The sequence below is a fragment of the Pelodiscus sinensis genome, chromosome 2 (assembly GCF_049634645.1).
Source record: "Pelodiscus sinensis isolate JC-2024 chromosome 2, ASM4963464v1, whole genome shotgun sequence".
Classification (NCBI taxonomy): domain Eukaryota; kingdom Metazoa; phylum Chordata; order Testudines; family Trionychidae; genus Pelodiscus; species Pelodiscus sinensis.
Genome location: NC_134712.1, coordinates 22,106,191 through 22,124,723, shown reverse-complemented (window position 1 = coordinate 22,124,723; position 18,533 = coordinate 22,106,191). Strand labels below are relative to the sequence as shown.

Sequence of the window (18,533 nt, the reverse complement as noted above, 5' to 3'; positions counted from 1 at the left end):
CCGCTCTGCCGAGACCCCCACACCTTCATCCTGCTCACTCACCCCTCCACTGAGACCCCGCACCAGTGTTTCCTCTAAGATTTTCCAACCATAAGCAGAGTGAGTTTTGGCTTGTGCACAAATATTGAGGTCACGTGCGCTGGTTTGGATGTGTGTCACCGTGGCACCCAATTTATTAACACTCATGCACACGTTTCTGGCCATTGGAGCAAGGCTTCCCCACTCCCCGCCATGCAGCATGTCCCGTTCCCAGCCACCAAAGCAGACCCTGCCCCCTGCCAGGTCCCATTCCCGGCCTGAGCCGCCACAACAGGCCCCGGGCCCCCCTGCCACCTGGCAGCTCTAGCCACTAGAGCAGGCCTTCCCCTCCACCACACAGCCCCGGCAGTCTTGGCTCCCTCATCATGCCATTTCAGCCAGCCCCACCCATCAGAGCAGCTGCCTGCCATGCAAGAGCTGCTGTGCAGCTTGCCGGAGGACGTGGACAAGGGAATAATTTTGTGTGCGTGGCCACACAGGGCACACCTTAGCAGGAACTATGTCATGCACCCAACCCTGCTCACTCGCCCCCTCTGCTGAGACCTCCACATCTCTACCCTGCTCACTCATACCCCCCAAGCCAACACCCTGCACCCCCAACCCCCTCATTCAGCCCTCCTGAAGCGGACACCCCACACCCCCAGCTCCCTCACTCCTTCTGCCAAGAACATGCACCCCCAGGCTACTCCTGCCTCCTCCCCCCTTGCCAGACACCTACCCCCAGAGAGAGGGGGGTTGTGAGTCTAGCGAGCAAGGGGCATAGCCACCTAGTATATTTTAAAAACTTATTTTTGCTGTTCTTATCTTTGATGGCCATAGACTTCTTATGTCCTTTTGTTTATCAGTTTTCTATAATTGCTAACTTATTGCTATTCACTACTATCAACTTCCCCTCTCCTCCATGTGTTATACTTAAAGCATCTCCCCTGTAACCGTTATTCAGTTGCCTAACTCCATGAAAGAACAGCATTTTTCACTTCAGGTTGAACCTCTCTAGTCTGGCACCCTCGGGACCTGAACAATGCCAAACCAGAGAATTTGCCAGCCCATGGGAGGTCAATATTGTCTAGCAGTATTACCAACAATTCCACTGGTTATTGGGCTCTTAGAAGACATTTAAGGAAAATTAAAGCTAAATAATAGCACAGAACACGGAGATCCTGGACTGGTAACTGTAAACAAACTTTATGGGATCAGAGGAAATTTGGCCACACCCATGATACATGGACCTCCGGTTAACTAAAATCATTCCTGACGGATGCTGCCGGACCAGAAAGTACCAGATTAGAAAGTTTCAACCTGTGCTTAGGAAGTTCCCTGCCTAACATGCTAGCTTTCATGAATCCCATTCTCAGGTAGCTAACTAAGGTTCTGCAAATTGCATTGTTGCATCAGCTGTTGGTTAGGTGTTGTGAAGCTGAGCATTGCAACTTTGTGGATCTGGGCTTTTTATTCTTTCCAAAAAGGTGCCAGTGGGATTCTTTTTGTGGGGAAGGGGAAAGAGTCATTCAAATTAAATCTACATAACTGAATATATTATTTATGTTCACTTCAATCTAATGTCTTTCAGTACAAAATGCCCTGGCTATCAAATCTGCAGTACCTTAATTTAAGTATCAATATGGTCTCTACACTTTACCATCAACATGTTTCCATAGCTCCGAAGGAACTTTAATGCAGAGTTCTCCATTTCCAGCATCAGGGTCCACAGCACTGACTGCAGCAGCATAAGCGTTGGAAAAATAGTTTAGATTTCTCCTACGAGAAAGTAAAATCCATTTAAACTCTTATCATGAACATTAAAATACAGCATCAGCACAACTTATATTATAATGCTCTCTGTTTGCTTTGGCTTCTATTATAATATTAATTTGTATAATTCTTGAGATGATTAGCATTAAACAGAGAAATTTAAACATACAACAAACTGAAAGTATCAAACAATAATATAGGCTGAACTTCTCTAGTCTGGCACAATCAGGACCTGGCCAGTGCCGAACCAGAGAATTTGCCAAATCACGGAAGGTCAATATTGTCCAGCAACGTTGCCAACGCTACCGCCATTTATGGGTCTCTTAGAAGACATTTAGGGGTAAATTAGAGCAAAATAACAGCACAGAACACTGAGAGCCAGGACTAGTGGCTGTAAACAAACTTTATGGGACCATGGGAAACTTAGCTGCACCCATGGTAAGTAGACATCCAGCCAACTAAAATCATGTTGTACCACAGATGCTGCCGGACCAGAGTGCGCCAGACTAGGAAGATTCAACCTGTACTGCTTCTTGGAAAAAAAATCAGACTTATAAACATTTACTAAAACAGAAACAAAACACAGAAACAACTAAGTGTCTACTTCTTAAAATAATCTGAACGTATTCAATGTAAAAAAAAAATGTGACAACCCATTTATTAGCACAAGTGAATTTCTAAGGTCAGTGTGGTGAAAAACATGTTATGTTTTTAAGCCAGGATTTTCAAAAGCAGGAACTTAGTTAGACTTCAAACTAATATTTTTCAAAACATTTAAGCACTTAATTGCTCCTGAAAATTAGAGGATGTTCAACATTTTGAAAATACATTCATTTATTTAGGTGTTTAAATGGTGCAGTAGAAATCTAATTTCAGATTCAATTGTGGAAAATATTAGACTAAATATATATAGTACTTCTCAGAAATCAGATTTAAAAATCTAATTCTCACCAACAGGGAGGAATTGGTTATGAATCTGAAAATAGAAGGACAGTTGGGTGAAACTGATCATGAAAGGACAGATGTCATAAATCTAAGGAAAGAAAGGAGCGAGAACAGCAAAATAAGGACAACGTACCTAAAAAGCAGACATTAAAAAATTTTAAACTCTGATACCCAGAAAGATACTAAAATAAATAAATTATAAGTTTGTAAGAATTTAGAAGATAATGAACTTATTTGGAATAGCCAGCATGGATTTATCAAGAACAAAGCATGACAAACCTACCTAATTTCCTTCTTTGACAAGGTTACTGGTTTAGTGGATGGGGAGGGGGGAGGAGGGGAGAGAGAACAATACATTTAACTAGTTAAACAATTAAATAGGAATTTACATCCCTGCTCTGGACAACACAAGCCTAGGATGCAGCTTTTTAAAAAAAATCTCAATACTTTTCATAAAGAACGACCACTGGCATGATTTAGTGACAAAGGCAATCAGCCAGGTTTATTGCCCTTAAGGCACAGTATGAGCAAACCTGTAACTACTGAGCTGTGACACTACAACATAAGTGCCCAGGTTCAGTCAGCAGCGGGAATTTCTGTTGTCCCCTTGGCTACACAAATGGATAAGGCAAGAAAGTTCAAAATGTATATACTAAGAAAAACTATTTACATACCACCTCATGTCTTTCATGACATCTGTTTGTTACCTCCATTTGTATCATGCTCCAGGTGTCTTAAGCAAAACATCCTCGTATCTGGTCAGGATGTTCCGGGGCTAATTTCTTTGGAGAGTGTTCTCACACATACCCAATATGTGTTGCTTCTCAGGAATGCCTGTGCTTTAGCAATGGTAGCAGTACTTGTGCCAAGGTTATATTTTGGACAGTGAACTTGTAAACATCTACTTTAAAACATGGCCTAATTTTGGTTCATAACTTCTGGTTCAGAGATTTTGCACCAGACCAAGTGGTCCAAGCTTTCTCTTGCTCCTACAGTGGATGCAAATGTGGTTGAAAGAACACAACCAAAGAATAATTATCAATGGTTCACTGTCAAACTGGGAGGCCTTATCCACTGCAGGGATGTTAAATATCAGTTAACTGAATAGTCAATTAACCTCGTTAATTCCTATCAGGTAGTCGATTATTCTATAGTCCCCGGGCAGCCCCTGTCCGGGTTCGAGAGGTCTGAGCTTGCCTGCCCACCTGGCTCCTAATACACTTTAAAAGCAGAGCCACAGCGGAGGTTGGTCCAGGACCCAGTGTAAGCTGGGACTGAGCTGGGTTGCTGGCCAGCCTGCTAAAAAATTTACTGGTAAGGGGTGGGGGAGAAATGCATGTAGTCTATAGCATTAAACCTATAAGCTTTTGCTTATTGGTTAATCAGTTAATCGACTATACTATTACATCCCTAATCCAGTGGGAAGCAATAAGGTCAATAATATTCAGTGTTTTCATTAATGACGTGGATAATGAAGTGGATAATAAAATATGTTGGTGATACCAAGCAGGAAGAGTTGCCAAGCATTTTGGATCACAGAATTAGAATTTAAAACTACTGTGACTAATTGCAGAACTGGTATGACATTAACAAGATGAAATTCAATAGACAAGTGCGAAATACTTTAATTAGGATGGAAGGAAGAATCAAATGCACAACTACAAAGCGTGGAATAACTGGTATTGCTGAAAAGGATCTGTGGGGTTACAGTGCATCTCAAATTGAATCCGAGTCAATTATGTGCTGCAGTTGTAAAAAAAAAAAGAGGCTGACATCATTTTTGGGTTAATTAACTTGAGTGTCATATGCAAGAAACAGCTGGTAATTGCTCCACTCTCATTAGCACTAGTGAGGTCTCAAATGGAGTACTGTGGCCAATTCTGGGGTGCACTTTAGGAAAGATGTAAACAAATTAGTGAGAGTCCAGAGAAGAGCAACAAAAATGATAAAAAGTTTAGAAAATGTGACCTACCAGGAAAGGTTAAGAAAAGGCCACGTAGCCTTGAGAAAATGAGTCTGAGGGAAGAACCTGGTAAGTTTTCAAATATGTGCTTGTTAATGGCTATAGTGAGCAGAATGACAATCATTTTCCATGTCTACTGATGGCAGGACAAGAAGAATGTGTTTAACCTGCACAGGGGAGACTTACCTTAGCTATTAAGAAAATCTTTAAAGCTAGTCAAGCCCTGGAATAGGCTTCCAAGGGAGGTCATGAAATCCCCATCAATGATGGTTTTTAAGAACAGTTTGGACGCAACAATAATAAAGGATAGTCTAGGTATATTTGGCTCTGCCCCAGCACAGTGGGATGGACTTAATGAATTTGCATGGTTCATTCTAGCTTTCATTTCTATGATTTGTGAATGAAATAGGTTTTTAGTTTGGTAGTCTTCTTCTCTGCCTTGCTTGCTGGATACAAATTGCTATACTTTGTGTTTTTCACACCAAGAGTTGTATTGAATGTTAAAGCTTTTACTTTAACTCACAAAAGCACAGAAATTCACAGTTAAAATTCAGTTCTCCAATAGTATCTGGCCATACCTATCCCATCATTAACATTATCCAATCTGCATCCTTTGCCCATAAATACTAGAATTTTTTGGTCAAGTTTGAGAGTTTTCTTGATTTTCTGGTTTTAAATCATATCTTTAGTTTAAAAAAAAACTGTTAAAACTCTGAAGATCAATAACACCTTCCCAGTATAAATTTACTTCTACAGACTTGCTCATTGAAGATTGGGTGTGCAACAATACACCTTAAAGTATATTTTAAATTACTCGCTGTCTTTTCTCTCAAAAGTATCCAAAGCACTTACAAGCTCACTGCCAATGAAATCCAGTTATTGTGGGGATGGAGGGCTGTAGCCCAGCAGAAAGCCAAATCATAATGCTTTGCACAACAGAGGGGCATATTTAAAGGAGGGATGTTAAATTTAGATTAATAGGCTAATCGAATACTCAATACAATTTGCATTGACTATTCCATTAGTTGATAAGGGAACCTCGCCTTTGAAGCGTAGCCAACAGCCCCAGGGCTGTTGCTACACTTCAAAGGCAAAAGCAATGCGGGGAGCACTGGGCCAGTGGAGGACTGATTGAGACCCCTGCTGTCCCCTTGCTCCCTATGGCGTTGTTGCTTTGAAACGTGGCACGAAGACGGGGGCCAGCTGGGGAGTCCTGAGCACTGGCTCCATGCGGCACTGCTGCATGCTGCATGGGGCTCCTTGCAGCGCTGACACTTTGAAACGCCACGGGGAGCTCCACACAGTGTTTCAAAGAGGAAGAGTCACATGGAAGCTGGAGTCAGTGGCGAGTCCCTAGCTGACCCTGGCTCCATGCAGCACTGCTGCTCTGAAGCCTCCCCTTCTCTTCCTCCTTCCCCGCTGCCTCTTTCTGATAGAAGCAGCAAGAGGGGGGAAGCAACTAGTCGACTAGTGAATTGACTATTGGATAAGCTTTTGCTTATCAGATAGTCAACTAGTTGACTAGTCTTTCACATCCCTAATGAAGGGTTTTGGTCACAGATTCCGAAGCTAACCTCCACTCGAGAGGTCCATGGAAGCTCAAGTCCACACAAACTAGACATGACTTCATTTTAAATTATTACTTTCTTTCGATCTCAACCCAATTTCTATCCACTAGAGTCAACTACAAGTACAAACTGCATTAATCTCAATTTACTATATCTTATTTGGAAGGAAGAATGGCAAAGGATCATCCAGGTCTCAAACTTGATGCTTAAGATACTCAGCCTTCCCCTCCAATGTCTTGGCTAAGACATTGAGCTAAAATATACTGAGAATGGTAGCAGCAGCAGGATTGAGAACATTAGGAACAATAAGCTATTTTGCTTTAAACTATCCAAGAACATTAGCAAGAAATGAGAGCATTTCCAAATTCCCATGTGTTTACATGATCATTTTTTCCTGTATTGTAACTGAAGTGTATTTAAAAAGTAGGATTCCCAGAAAGAATCAGTCACATGAACAGTACTACAGGTTGAACCTCTATAATCTGGGACTCCCTGGACTAGCAACATCTGTTGTCTGGCAGGACTATAGATGTTCCAGAACCAGAGTCCCAGTGGAGGGCCGGTGGCTGGGCTCCCTGCGGCTAGGCTGCCCAGCCCACTGCAACCAAACAGTCAGGCTCAACCCAGTGGGGCTGCCCGGTGGGGGCCAGCAGCTTGGCACCCACAATAGGGCTGTCTGGTGGGGGCCAGGAGCCTGGCGTGCAGGAAGCTGGGCTGTCCGGCGCAGCAGGGAAAGAGGTGGGGAAAATGGCAGCACAGTGAGGCTGGCAGCAAGGGGGAGCTGGCCAGGAGGCTGGTCCATGGTTGGGGAGAGCCAGGAGCAAGGGAGCGAGATATAACCTCCCCTGGTCCGGCGAATTCCCTCATTCAGGACCAGTCAGGTCCTGAGGGTGCTGGGACCAGGGAGATCCAATCTGCACTGAGTTCAACCGGACTATTCACATGCACAAAGTTATGCAAATGCTTAAGTGTTGTTTGAAGGATTTGGGGTGAGAATGAAAAAAGCAAACATTAATTTCCTAATTCACTCATGGCTTAATTTATAAATTATAGCAAGTCACGACCAAAAGAAAATAAAAATTAATAAGTTGACTTTAATATTAGTTTTAATTTTGGGGTATTTTCTGTTTTAACTCATATTAACGTAAATCTAGTCCTGGGAAAGTTAACATTTTCTGTCTCTAATTATTGGCAAAGGATTCTTTTCCAATGTGTCAGAAAGAATTTGTTCAATTTTGAGGAACTGTGGTGAGATTGTGGTTACATTTTAAATTCCAGTGGATTCACAGACAGGAAAAGGTTATTATTATGTAACGAGAAAGGTAGACTATTAAGATCAATAGAGCCTAACATTTTAATAAAAATCAGTCTTTATTTTGTTCCTTTTATTGTGGAGATGTACAGCGGTCCAAATCAAATAGATGATTCATTATAATAGGAATCTATGAGAGAATTAGTACCATAGAGCAATCTTTTCATGGCTTGACTTGCCCTCTACAAACGGGATGTGGCTGTTTAAAAAATACCTCCATAGTTGTAGACAAAAAATACAGGTCAAGAAATAAGGATAAATGGTTCCAATTTACCAAGTGTGAACTGACTGAGAGAATAATATACATTCACTTTCCAGCTCCCCCTAATGACACAGTTAGGAAGCATATATCCCACTGTAACTTTTTGTAACAAAATACTCAGTTCAATATTGTTTTAAACAGTTTTCTATGATCTGAATAAACAGTGTGTGTGTTGAATTTCATTATAACTGTAAGAGTAAAATGAGTAAATCTGATGTCTATTCAGTGGTCTGTTCAAAACAACTTAATGGTCTAAGTTCAGTTCCTGGAATACAGAAGGAAACATCACAACAGCAACTGCATCAGCATTCCTCTCCCCGCCCAGTGGTTCAGCAAGGGTACCCACACTTGGCTTTCAGCCATTACCTTTCTTTGGTGAAGAGACATTTCTCTTCCTCCTGACCAGAGTACAGGTTTCACCTCTCTAAACTGGGACTCGCTGGTTGGGCAGGACCACAGATGTTCCAGGATCAGAGAGTCCTGGTGGAGGGCTGGCACTTGGGAGACCTGAGGGCCAGCAGGGCAGTGGGCTGCCCGGCAGCAGCCTGTTGGGACCTGGCATGCAGCAGGTGGATTTCCTACTGATCCAGTGGCAAACCACTTAGGGCACTGGGCTAGGATGCAGTGGAGTTAGGTGAGCCTAGGTCCCCACCACCACCCCCTGAAGCACAGGTCTCCTGGCTTATTGGGCAGGCCTGCTGGAACTTCGCTTGGCTCTCACCCCTGCCAGAGCCCCACAGAAAAATGCTTGGTGCTCGCCCCTGACAGAGCCCTATGACCTGTGGTGTCCAACTAGTTCTGCGATAGCGAACTAGTCACACTCAACCAGCCAAACAGCCACATGTGGCTAGTGGCTATTGTGTCGGACACCACGGCCTTAGATTGAGTGAATAAACTGCTACAGCTCTGCCTGACTTCAGGCCAGATCTTTCACTGTTCGTGGTCACACTTTGCCGGAAGGCCAAGACACACTGAGAACCTCAAACTGACCCTTTGGTTTTTTTTCCTTTGGAAGAATACTCTAGCAGGCCAAACTGCAAGGTGACGGGGCCCCCTCAGATGCAGAGCAGTGGTTATGCCAGCCTACCCTGCTGCTGTGCTTAGTAACATCCTCACCAAGTGATCTATAAGGACTTCAAGTCTTTTCCTCAGAGGGTCTTGAAAGTTCAGAACTAATAAGCATATATTAAACACCTTTTTTTGCCAATATAAGTAACAGCCAGAATCTCCAAATTAAAGTTAGACACCTAAATAAGAGGTCTCATTTTCAGAGGTGGTGAGCAGCTGCAGTTTTCATTGCAATGAAAACTGCAGCTGCTCACCACCTCTGAAAACCAGAAGACTTATTTAGGTGTCTAATTTTAGAGGTACTTCCATTTGAAAGTACTGGCCAATGTTTTATTTGCTTCTATTTGACGCTCCGGTATATTTACATACAACCAGAATTTCATAAAAGCCTCCACAGATTTGGTAACTAAAATAACATAGTGCCATCAGCAGGATGGCTGCTCACTTCCGTGTCAGAAATCATCTACTATGTATTTTAGAGTTAGACTATTTGATCGAGCACTCCTAAATAGTAAGAGCTAGGACCACCAAATTCAGTACACAGCTTTCTCTTATCATAACTTAAAACCATGTAAACACTTGGCTGTGCCAGAAAAATGGGATGTGCTTGGAATGGGACTGCTTCTCACAAAAATCAAACAGTAAAAAGACAGAATCACCAAAGCAAGTACAGTCTTCAAAACTGACATAACTAAGCGAATGTTGAAAGAAGCTGAACCAGAAAAGCCAGAAAAACAGGATGTACCTGGAATAGGATTGCTTCTCAATAAACCTTACAGAAAAGAGACAAAAAGGTCAAGATTCAGAGTAGTGGCATTACCGGGCAATGTTGAGTTAATATATAAAACAAGAAACTCAAAATTGAGCACATAAGCTCAATGAACAAACCAATTAGTCAGAGGCCAAATATGGGGAAAATTCAACTTTTCCCCCCCACTCAATTTTGGTCTTTTGAAAGTTGAAGAACACAACGTGTTTTCTATTTTTTAACCTGTCAACTAGGTTTTGCATTTGGCCTCCTTCCCTCACAGAGAGTGTCCACTCCACTGTTCTGCTGGCTAGGCCACAGAGCCCAAGAAATATGTTTGTGTTACACTGATTCCAAAAACAAAATGTACTCCAAGATTTAAGAAAAATCAGAGTAAGCCCTTTAAGTAGCTTTTACTCTATAACAAGACTTCATCAAAAACATTTTTGACAATCCACAATAACCATATTCATTAAATGACCTTCATCAACCATTAACACTTTCAAAGATATTTCACTAAGTCAAAGAGGTCCAAATCTTCTTCCCTTTAAGAAGCAATGTGGATTTGAAACTATTACTCCATCATTAGACTCCATTTCCTAGATCCAGAAGCGTGGCATTCACTGGTCAAGATGAATCAAATGTGAACAAATGGAGTGCATTCTGACCATGCAGAAAGATAACTGCTAAGTGAAAACTGAGCGGAACAGAGTCAGTTTTCACAGCCACTATTCAAAATCCTCTGAACAGTCACAAAATAATACAGAACTATCCCAGTTTCCTCATCACTGCTTGGAAAATCTATGAAAAGGAACATCAGGAGTAAACACTGGAGCTGTTCACTGGAAAGAACCACCCAAAAATGTAAGTCTTGGAAGGGTGAAAGAAGTAGACACCCACTTTCATAGAAGAGAAGAGCCTAGCCAAAAAAAAAAAAAAAAAAAAAGGAGCAGTGATCTTCCTTTGTAACACCAAAGCACTGTAATTCTGGAGTAAAAGGGGGTGGGTCACTCCTACTATTTATATTAGCATACTTCATTCACTTAATACACCACTAGTACAAGTTCTACCACTGGCAGCTGGCAGCAGTGGTGTATTCTATAGAATAGATGAAACACACTTTCACCATGTGTGGTCTAAACCTAGTTTAAAGGATGAATTATGATGGAAGAGTCTGCTTGTGTAGAAAAGACTCTGGTGTCTATATTTTTGGTCATCCAAACACACAAATAATTCCACAGAATGCATCTGCTGAAGCTTACAGTTTTGCCAAACATCAGCACTATGAAATTAATATGATTCTTGTCAGTTTCAACATGCTCAGAAGATACTGAACAGCAGAGAAACAATGTTAGAGCTAGGACTAGATTCAGGTCTCTTGACTTCCACTCTGGGTCCCTATCCACTGAACTGCACCTGGGTAGAGTGGATTTTTCACATTTTTGCACAGAGAGTTAACAATGAGATAATGAACCTACAGCTTCAAGAATCTAAGTTCAAATACAGCCAAGGCTTGGTGAAATGCTTCTAGAGGTCTGTCTTGGTAGTATACACATAAGACATTACAACAGCCACAATTTGTGTCATTCCTGATTGTCTCAGCAGAAAAGCTAAGAACAGAGTGGCCATGACAAGAGAACTGTCCTCTCACCAAAGATGGTGCCTGTAGGTTTCTGCCTGTGATGTGAATAAATAGAAAACAGCCCCCTCATCTGCCCCTAGTGACAACGCCACTTGTGAGCACAGCACTAGGTTCATAGAAGAGAGTGATTGTGGGGAGTGCTGTGCAACTCCTCCCCCACTGCAGGACTAGGACTCAGGCTCTTTTTCCTTCCTCCCAGGGCCTACCACGTACTCCTTGACACATGCTGGCAACCCGGTTTTGGGTGCCGACCCACAAGATGAGAAAAACTGGGATATGCCCTAAATCTTAACACTGTTGCCCAGATTATATAAAATGTCTTTAAACCTTCTAGTAACATTCATTTGAAAACAATGAGACTTAAACACCTGACACATTGCAGGTGAACCTGAGTTCATCATTTTTGTCTAAGAAAATACATTTAAAAAATGAATCTATGACAAAGTAAAACAAAGAAATGATAAAACAACAATCAGTAATAGTATTTCTCTAGAACAGCACCACAGAAGGAAAGGGACCAAAGAATGAGGATATTTTACTTAAATGAACTAGTAGCATAGTGGATCAAGCTAGACAAACTCTCTTAAATTTTTCAGGAAATAATTCAGTATACAAAAGGAACTGACAAGGGACACCATGATTTAGGTAAGGGCTAACTCTCACTAAAACTAATGTTTCTATAATAAATCCACTAGTCAAAATCTGCCAGGAGGAAAAACCAATGACTTACTATCACAGTAACACAAGGCAACTCATTTACAGAACTTCAAACAAGTTACTTACTGCTTTGACTCATGGTGACAAACCTCCAGTGTTGGATCATTATAAATAAAAGCTGCTTCCAGATCATTGACTCTGACTCTGTATATCCTGCATTGTTTACTGCTCAGTTTGATTCTATTCAGGTTTGCAACCGTAGGATATATTGTCAGTTCCACATAGCCCTATAAATATGTAAACCAATACCATCATTTAATTATGCAATCATATTCAAAAACATAAAAATATTCCTTTCTATATATTCAGTCTATTCATATTTTTAAAAGGGACACAAGTCAAACAATACATCCAAATAATTTTTTGTTCTAAAAAAGAACAAAGTTTCAGAAGAGTTAAAAATGGGTTCTCTCATATAACTAGGGCTCTGCCAAATTCATGGACCATTTTGTTCAATTTCATGGTATTTTAAAAATCATAAATTTTCATGATTTCATCTATTAAAATCTAAAATTTCACAGTGTTGTACTTGTACGGGTCCTGATCCAAAAAAGTTACTTGTAATGCTGACTTCAGGGCTGGGCAGCTGAAGGGCAGCATCTCCTGGCTAGCAGCACAGCTTTGAAGACAGAGCCACTGCCACCAGCAGCACAGAAGTAAAGATGGCACAAGATGGTATTGTCACCCTTACATTTGCACAACTGCCTGCAAAGCTGGAGCCTCAGTCTACAAGTGCTGCTCTCTGGCTGCCCAGCTCTGAAAGCAGCAATGCAGAAAGGTGGTACGGTATGATATTGCCACCCTTATTTCTGCACTATTGCTGGCAGAACACTGCCTTCAGAGCTAGGAACCTAGCCAACAGCTGCCATTCTGCAGCCACCTAGCTCTGAAGGCAGTACAGATGTTAGGGAGGGAATTCTGTGCTCTCATCCCCTCCCCCCCCAAAAAATAACCTTGCAGCCCCTTTGCAACTCCCTTTTGGGTCAGCTCCCCCAAGTTGAGAAATGCTGGTCTACCCCGTGAAACCTGTTTAACATAACGTAAAAGCAAGCAAGACCAGATTTCACAGTTTGCAACACATTTTTCATGGCTATGAATTTTGTAGAGTCCTATTTATAATTTTTGAAAGGTGGATATTCTCAGCCATAAAACTAAGGAAGTTGGCAGTATGACTCAGGAATAGATAAATTATTGAAGATCATTTAATTTTAATTGGCTAGAATTCAAGTTGATGTTGTCCCTTTTAGTTCAAACTGAAATGACTACTTAAATCATAATAAAACCGATTTCCATAACCAAAGTCCTGATAATCCTGCAAGGTGATCTACACAAGCAGATTTGTGAACTCATTTTAAGCTCCATTAACATCAACTGTGTTCTGCATGACTGCCAGGGCCTGGTCATTAGTAAGGATGTTAACTAGCGATTAATATACTACTTGAGTAGTCAATGGAATTTCCATCGACTAGTTGATAGGCACTTCTGCATTCCACCTTTGAAATGTACAAGAGCCCCAGTGGGGACTCTTGTGCATTTCAAAGTTGGAACGCCATGTGGAGCCCAGGGCTAGCAGGAAGCCTGCCGCTTTGAAATGCCCTAGCTGACCCTGGGCTCCATGCGACATTTCAAAGCGGCAACGCCCCACTGAGTCTGGGATCAGCTGGGGACTCCCCAGCTGACCCTAGGCTCCTCGAAGCACTGCTGCTTTGAAACGTTACTGCAGTGTTTCAAAGTGACAACACTGCATAGACCCGGACTGTGCAGTGCTGCTGCTTTGAAGTACCCCTCTCTTCCCCGCTCTTGCTGCCTCTATCTGATAGAGGCAGCAAGAGTGGGGGAAGTGACTAGTCCTTAACATCCCTAGTCATTAGTTCACATTGGTTCAGGATCAGGGCTTAAATTTCTACTACTCTGATCCTTAAGGGTGCGTCTACATAGCACCGAAAACTCAAAATAAGATATGCAATTTGCACTATGCAAATTGTGTATCTTATCTCAACTCTATTTAGAAATAGCTTATCTTGAAATTTGGCGTATCTCCAAAGTACCATATTTCGAAATAACGCACTATTTTGAGCCGTCCCTTATCCCTTTTGCAACAAGATTTGCCAGAATGGTGAAATAGCACACCCATTATTTCGAAAAATATTTCAAAATAACGGGTGCCTTGTGTAGACGCAGGGTAGCTATTTCGGGATACCTGTGCATTGTAGACATACCCTAACTAAATAGTGGCATTAGCTGAAATTGTAGTTATCTATTTTTAAAGGTATAAAAGCTAATTTTAACCAGAATGGATAAAAATAGATTTGTTGGGGGGAAAACATACAGAAAAAGAATCAGATTTTTATACAAATGGGATTTATTAATTTTGTAATTTCAATTATAATTTTAAATAAATTTGTGTAAAATAAAATCTGAATTCAACACAATAAGTTAAGACCTAAACTTATTATATTCTCTTAAGAGTAACTTTTTATTTGCTAGGCACAGCTCAAATTAAATTTAAGAGACTTAAATCACATTCCAGATAAATCAAGGCACAAATTACTGTCTATCCTGTATCTATAGATCTGAAACTTTGCCCCCTTTCTCTCAGGCAAGAGTCCTGCATCTAGGACACAGAAAAGTGCAAAGAAGTTGCAGAGTATGTGCACCTTTTATGTAGTTATGTTTCCTCAAAAAATAAAGAAGGAAATTTTGGTTTTGGACATGACCTTTAACACTGTGGATATAATATACTTACAACAACAGACTTTCTTTGAAAATTTATGTTGTTGATGCAGACTACCTGTTGCGTTGTGCTGGAAAAAACAAAAACATTTAAAATAAGGTACAGACAAGTAACATACTAATGTCATTTCTCATGTCTCATTCACATAGTTAAAAAAATCTTAGATGAACAATCTTTGTCATATGTGTTTCTATACACATATAGATATTGAATACATATTATACTCTATGTAAATATGTATAAATTAAGGGAGAATGCATGACTGATGTGGCATGAAGATCTTATCTGTATGAATGGCATACAGTGAATTAAATAGGAAGGGAATTGTACAGTATGTCCCATTGCAGCACTAAAATCATTAAAGTAACTCTATATACCATTATATAGCATGTACTCATACATGCTACAGGAAAAAATATAATTTGAACTGTAGAGATGTCAACATGTAGTCAACAACACGATTAACCGATAAGCCTGGGTTTATCTGTTAATCCTATCAACTACATGTACTCCCCCGCCCCTTAATGCCTCTGTATGAGATAGACAGGTAGCAGCGTGGAAAGAGACGGGGGCAGACAGGAACCGATACACATGAAAAACCAGCTTTCAAGCCAGCTCACCATGTGTATCACCCCAAGTCACTGCTTCTCTTTCAACGCAGTAGCACACGAGTGTGGGGAGGGTCAGCAGGAGCCAATACACATGCCAGCTCTGCAGAGCCACCTGCCCCACCCTTGCTGCCTCAGAGGCAGCCAGGGCAGGCAGGACAGGGAGCTCAGGAGAGCCAGCTTAAACAGAGGTAGCAGCGTGGGATAGCATGGGTGTGTGGCTGCTGGCCCCGCCTCTAGGGATTATCAAATAATCATGTAACCACTAACCTCTGATGCAGTTACACAATTATTAAATTAATCTCTAACATCCTTGTTGAACTGTTTTGAATAGCTTTAAAATATTGCACAGGAATTATTTTTTAATCTTTTTGTCTATGACCCCAAATACAATAGTACAGGGTTTGTAGGAAGCTATGAAAGCTCTAGCAATTATCTAGACAGCTTTAAATACATGAAATGTCAATTATAAAAGTATAATATGACCAACTATATAAAACTAATGGAATTTTATCCCTGCCAAACTGCAAGAGAATAGGTATGCTATGGACATCAAAAAGGTGTAATTACTGGACAAAGACGGGGAGGGGAGATCGGACAGAAAGTATAAGGAGTAAACATATCTCTGACCAGTTGACTCTCTCATCATATATATAATTCTCTACATGAACAGGAAGACACCGGATGTTTTATGGGAAACTGCACTTGCTTCAAGAATTAGAAAGTCCTGAGAAATCATATGGCATTCCACAACAAATTCTGTGCAGCCAAACTATGCATCTCTGTAAAGATCATGCAGGATTGAGGCCTGAAATAATTTTTGCCACTTTTTCCTATGGTTTAAGTACAGAGCACCTACACCCATAGAACAAGTAACAGAATTCTATTCTCATCCATGCATAATAAACAATATTGTTAACTACCTTCTAGCTGAAAAATCTTTATACATGAGTTGGAAAGCATATAGCTTTCCTTCCAGATATCAAACTGAATTTGAAGGAAAAAAATTACATGAAAATTGTGTATATGAGGGAAGTGAGAGTCATGGTTAAACAGTTACACAAGTCCCTCCCTTCCCCCGTGTCAAAGGCAGCAGCACCATAACAGGTGCCTCTCCCACCTCACATGGAGAAAAAAAAAACCCAAACACTTTTTTACATATCTAGTGCATATTTGATATAGTACATGGGGAACATGGAAACACACCATGCATCATTAAAGAGTAAAATTATTTTACTAGGTTATTTTTCAGTGTATAACTGCATGTTCAGCAATAATAGTAAAGCATCCCTAGGTTATCCTGTACAGTTTCACTTGACTTAAACTCCAACCTTAATGATCAACTTTTGGTCAGCTTATACAATAAAGCTTTCATATTATAGAATAAAGAGAAGGAACACTAATCTTAAGCACATAAAAGAGATACAAAAAATACTTATAATTTATAAGGTCTCGGGCTCTCAAATCCCTTGTCTCCTTTCTTCCTATTCATCCTGCACAGCAGCACTGAATTGTTGAGAGTCAAATATGCATCAACATCATCCTCATTAGCAGTCTTTGAATAGGTGATTTGATTTTTCCCCTTGTCAAGTTCCCTTTCATTACTGTTCTCCCAGCAGTGGATCTAAGACTCCCAAGATTCAGCCATGACCAGATCAGAGAAGCAGCCCAGTTATTAAGTCAACAATATACAGTCTTATATATACAGGTATGAGTGTGACACACAGTTCCCTTCCCCTGCCTCTCTCCCTCTGGAAAGTGCACAACCGGAACTGTTAAGTGCAGAGGAGAAATTGGTGTTGTGGGCCTGCTGCTCAACAGGTAATTGACGCTGCTGCTGGGGGAGGTCTGGGAACTATTGATGGTGAGTTCATGCTCCTGGATGGGCAGTGCTGGCTCAGCAGGGGCTGTTGCTAATAGGTAGGTGGGAGGGGGCTGCTGAGGCGTTTTATTTTTAGGCGGGAGCGAGGCTGCCGCTGCAAAGGTCTGAGGCAGGAAAGGCGGGGAGGGGATGGGCACGGCGGGGGCTCTGGGGCTTCTAGCGGGTGGGGTGGGGTGCCGTGGGGGCGCGGCTGCACCCTGGGCGAGGGGTGCTCCTGACTTGGTGGCGCTGGTGATGGCTCCTACGCGCCTGAAGCTGCTCCGGTTCCTGGCTGGGGCTGGCGGCCGCTGCCGTCCAGCAGCGTCTCTCAGGGGCAACAAGGGCGGCTAGGTGCTAAGTCGTGAACACAGGAGCTCGGCCCCTCAATGCAACGCAGTCCCAGCGTTCACCGGATCCACTCCGCCAGTAAGCCCTCCAGCAGCCACGGCCGCCATTTTGTCGGCAACCTTTGACCTTCCGGCAGTTGAAAGGTCAAGTCTGATTTTGATTTTTTTTTTTTAAGAAAACCTTATCATTTCTAATTCCGTCTCGGCCTCGGGAGAATATAAGCGAGACAGAAAAAAACGGAGGTAGGGGAATCAAAATTATACTGATAAGCGTTTCGGCCAGAATGCGCATGCGCTTCTCGACCGTAACAGCACAAAGCGGAGGGTGAGCAGGACCTCAGGAAGCGCATGCGCAGCTAGTGAGCTACTGGCGGCTTGGCAAGAGACAATATGCTTTGTAAGGTCAGGCTGTAGGCGCTATCTCACCCCTCCCCCTGGCAATTGTCTTCTGATTGGCTGTGCCCCAATGGATGCCATTGGACAGGGTGGGCATCATCTGTGTTAGGGTGTTGCCTATTTCTCACCGTCCGAGTAAGGCTGGTGAATATATTAGGCAAAAACGTTTTCAGTGGAGATTTTTTAACCTTTCTTACTAAGTGTGGTTTTATTTGGGGAAGAGTTATGCTTTGGATTTTGTTGTTGTTGGGGGTTGGTGGTTTTTTGAGGTTTTATTTGCAAAAAGTGTTGGCCTTGCGGGGGAAAATTAAATGACCCCTGGAGACGTGAAAAAACTAGTATTTGGAAGTACTGCCGCAGTGCCTCGTGGGAGTTGTAGTTCTGCCTTCTCACCTGCTGTTCTGTGGAGATGCATTTTCCATGGTGCGCAGCCCTCCCTCTCCAAGGGAGGAGGCTCTGTTATATCATGAAAGAGGTAGTTTGACCAGGTACCTCACTTATTGAAAATGAAGCACCAAACTGAAATGTTTTGGATTTTAGCTGGAATGTTTGTTCCTGTATTTCTGCTAAA

General features: G+C 41.8%; 1 protein-coding gene across 2 annotated transcripts in view; it reads right to left on the bottom strand.

Annotated features, from left to right (window-relative positions):
* The window catches only part of TAF2 (TATA-box binding protein associated factor 2), a 116,328-nt gene extending 99,349 nt beyond the window's left edge, over window positions 1–16,979 (bottom strand). Inside the window, exons 1-4 of one of the 2 annotated variants that reach the window (XM_014577326.3) lie at window positions 16,798–16,979; window positions 14,763–14,817; window positions 12,083–12,243; window positions 1,679–1,797 (exon numbers count right to left, since the gene is read on the bottom strand). In XM_014577326.3, the coding sequence (XP_014432812.1) occupies window positions 1,679–1,797; window positions 12,083–12,243; window positions 14,763–14,817; window positions 16,798–16,850 (388 nt within the window). In that variant the 5' untranslated portion in view covers window positions 16,851–16,979. Of the gene's footprint in view, window positions 1–1,642; window positions 1,798–12,082; window positions 12,244–14,762; window positions 14,818–16,797 lie in introns of those variants that run through there. The other variant, XM_014577327.3, reaches the window with a different exon arrangement.
* Window positions 16,980–18,533: the final 1,554 nt, after the last annotated feature.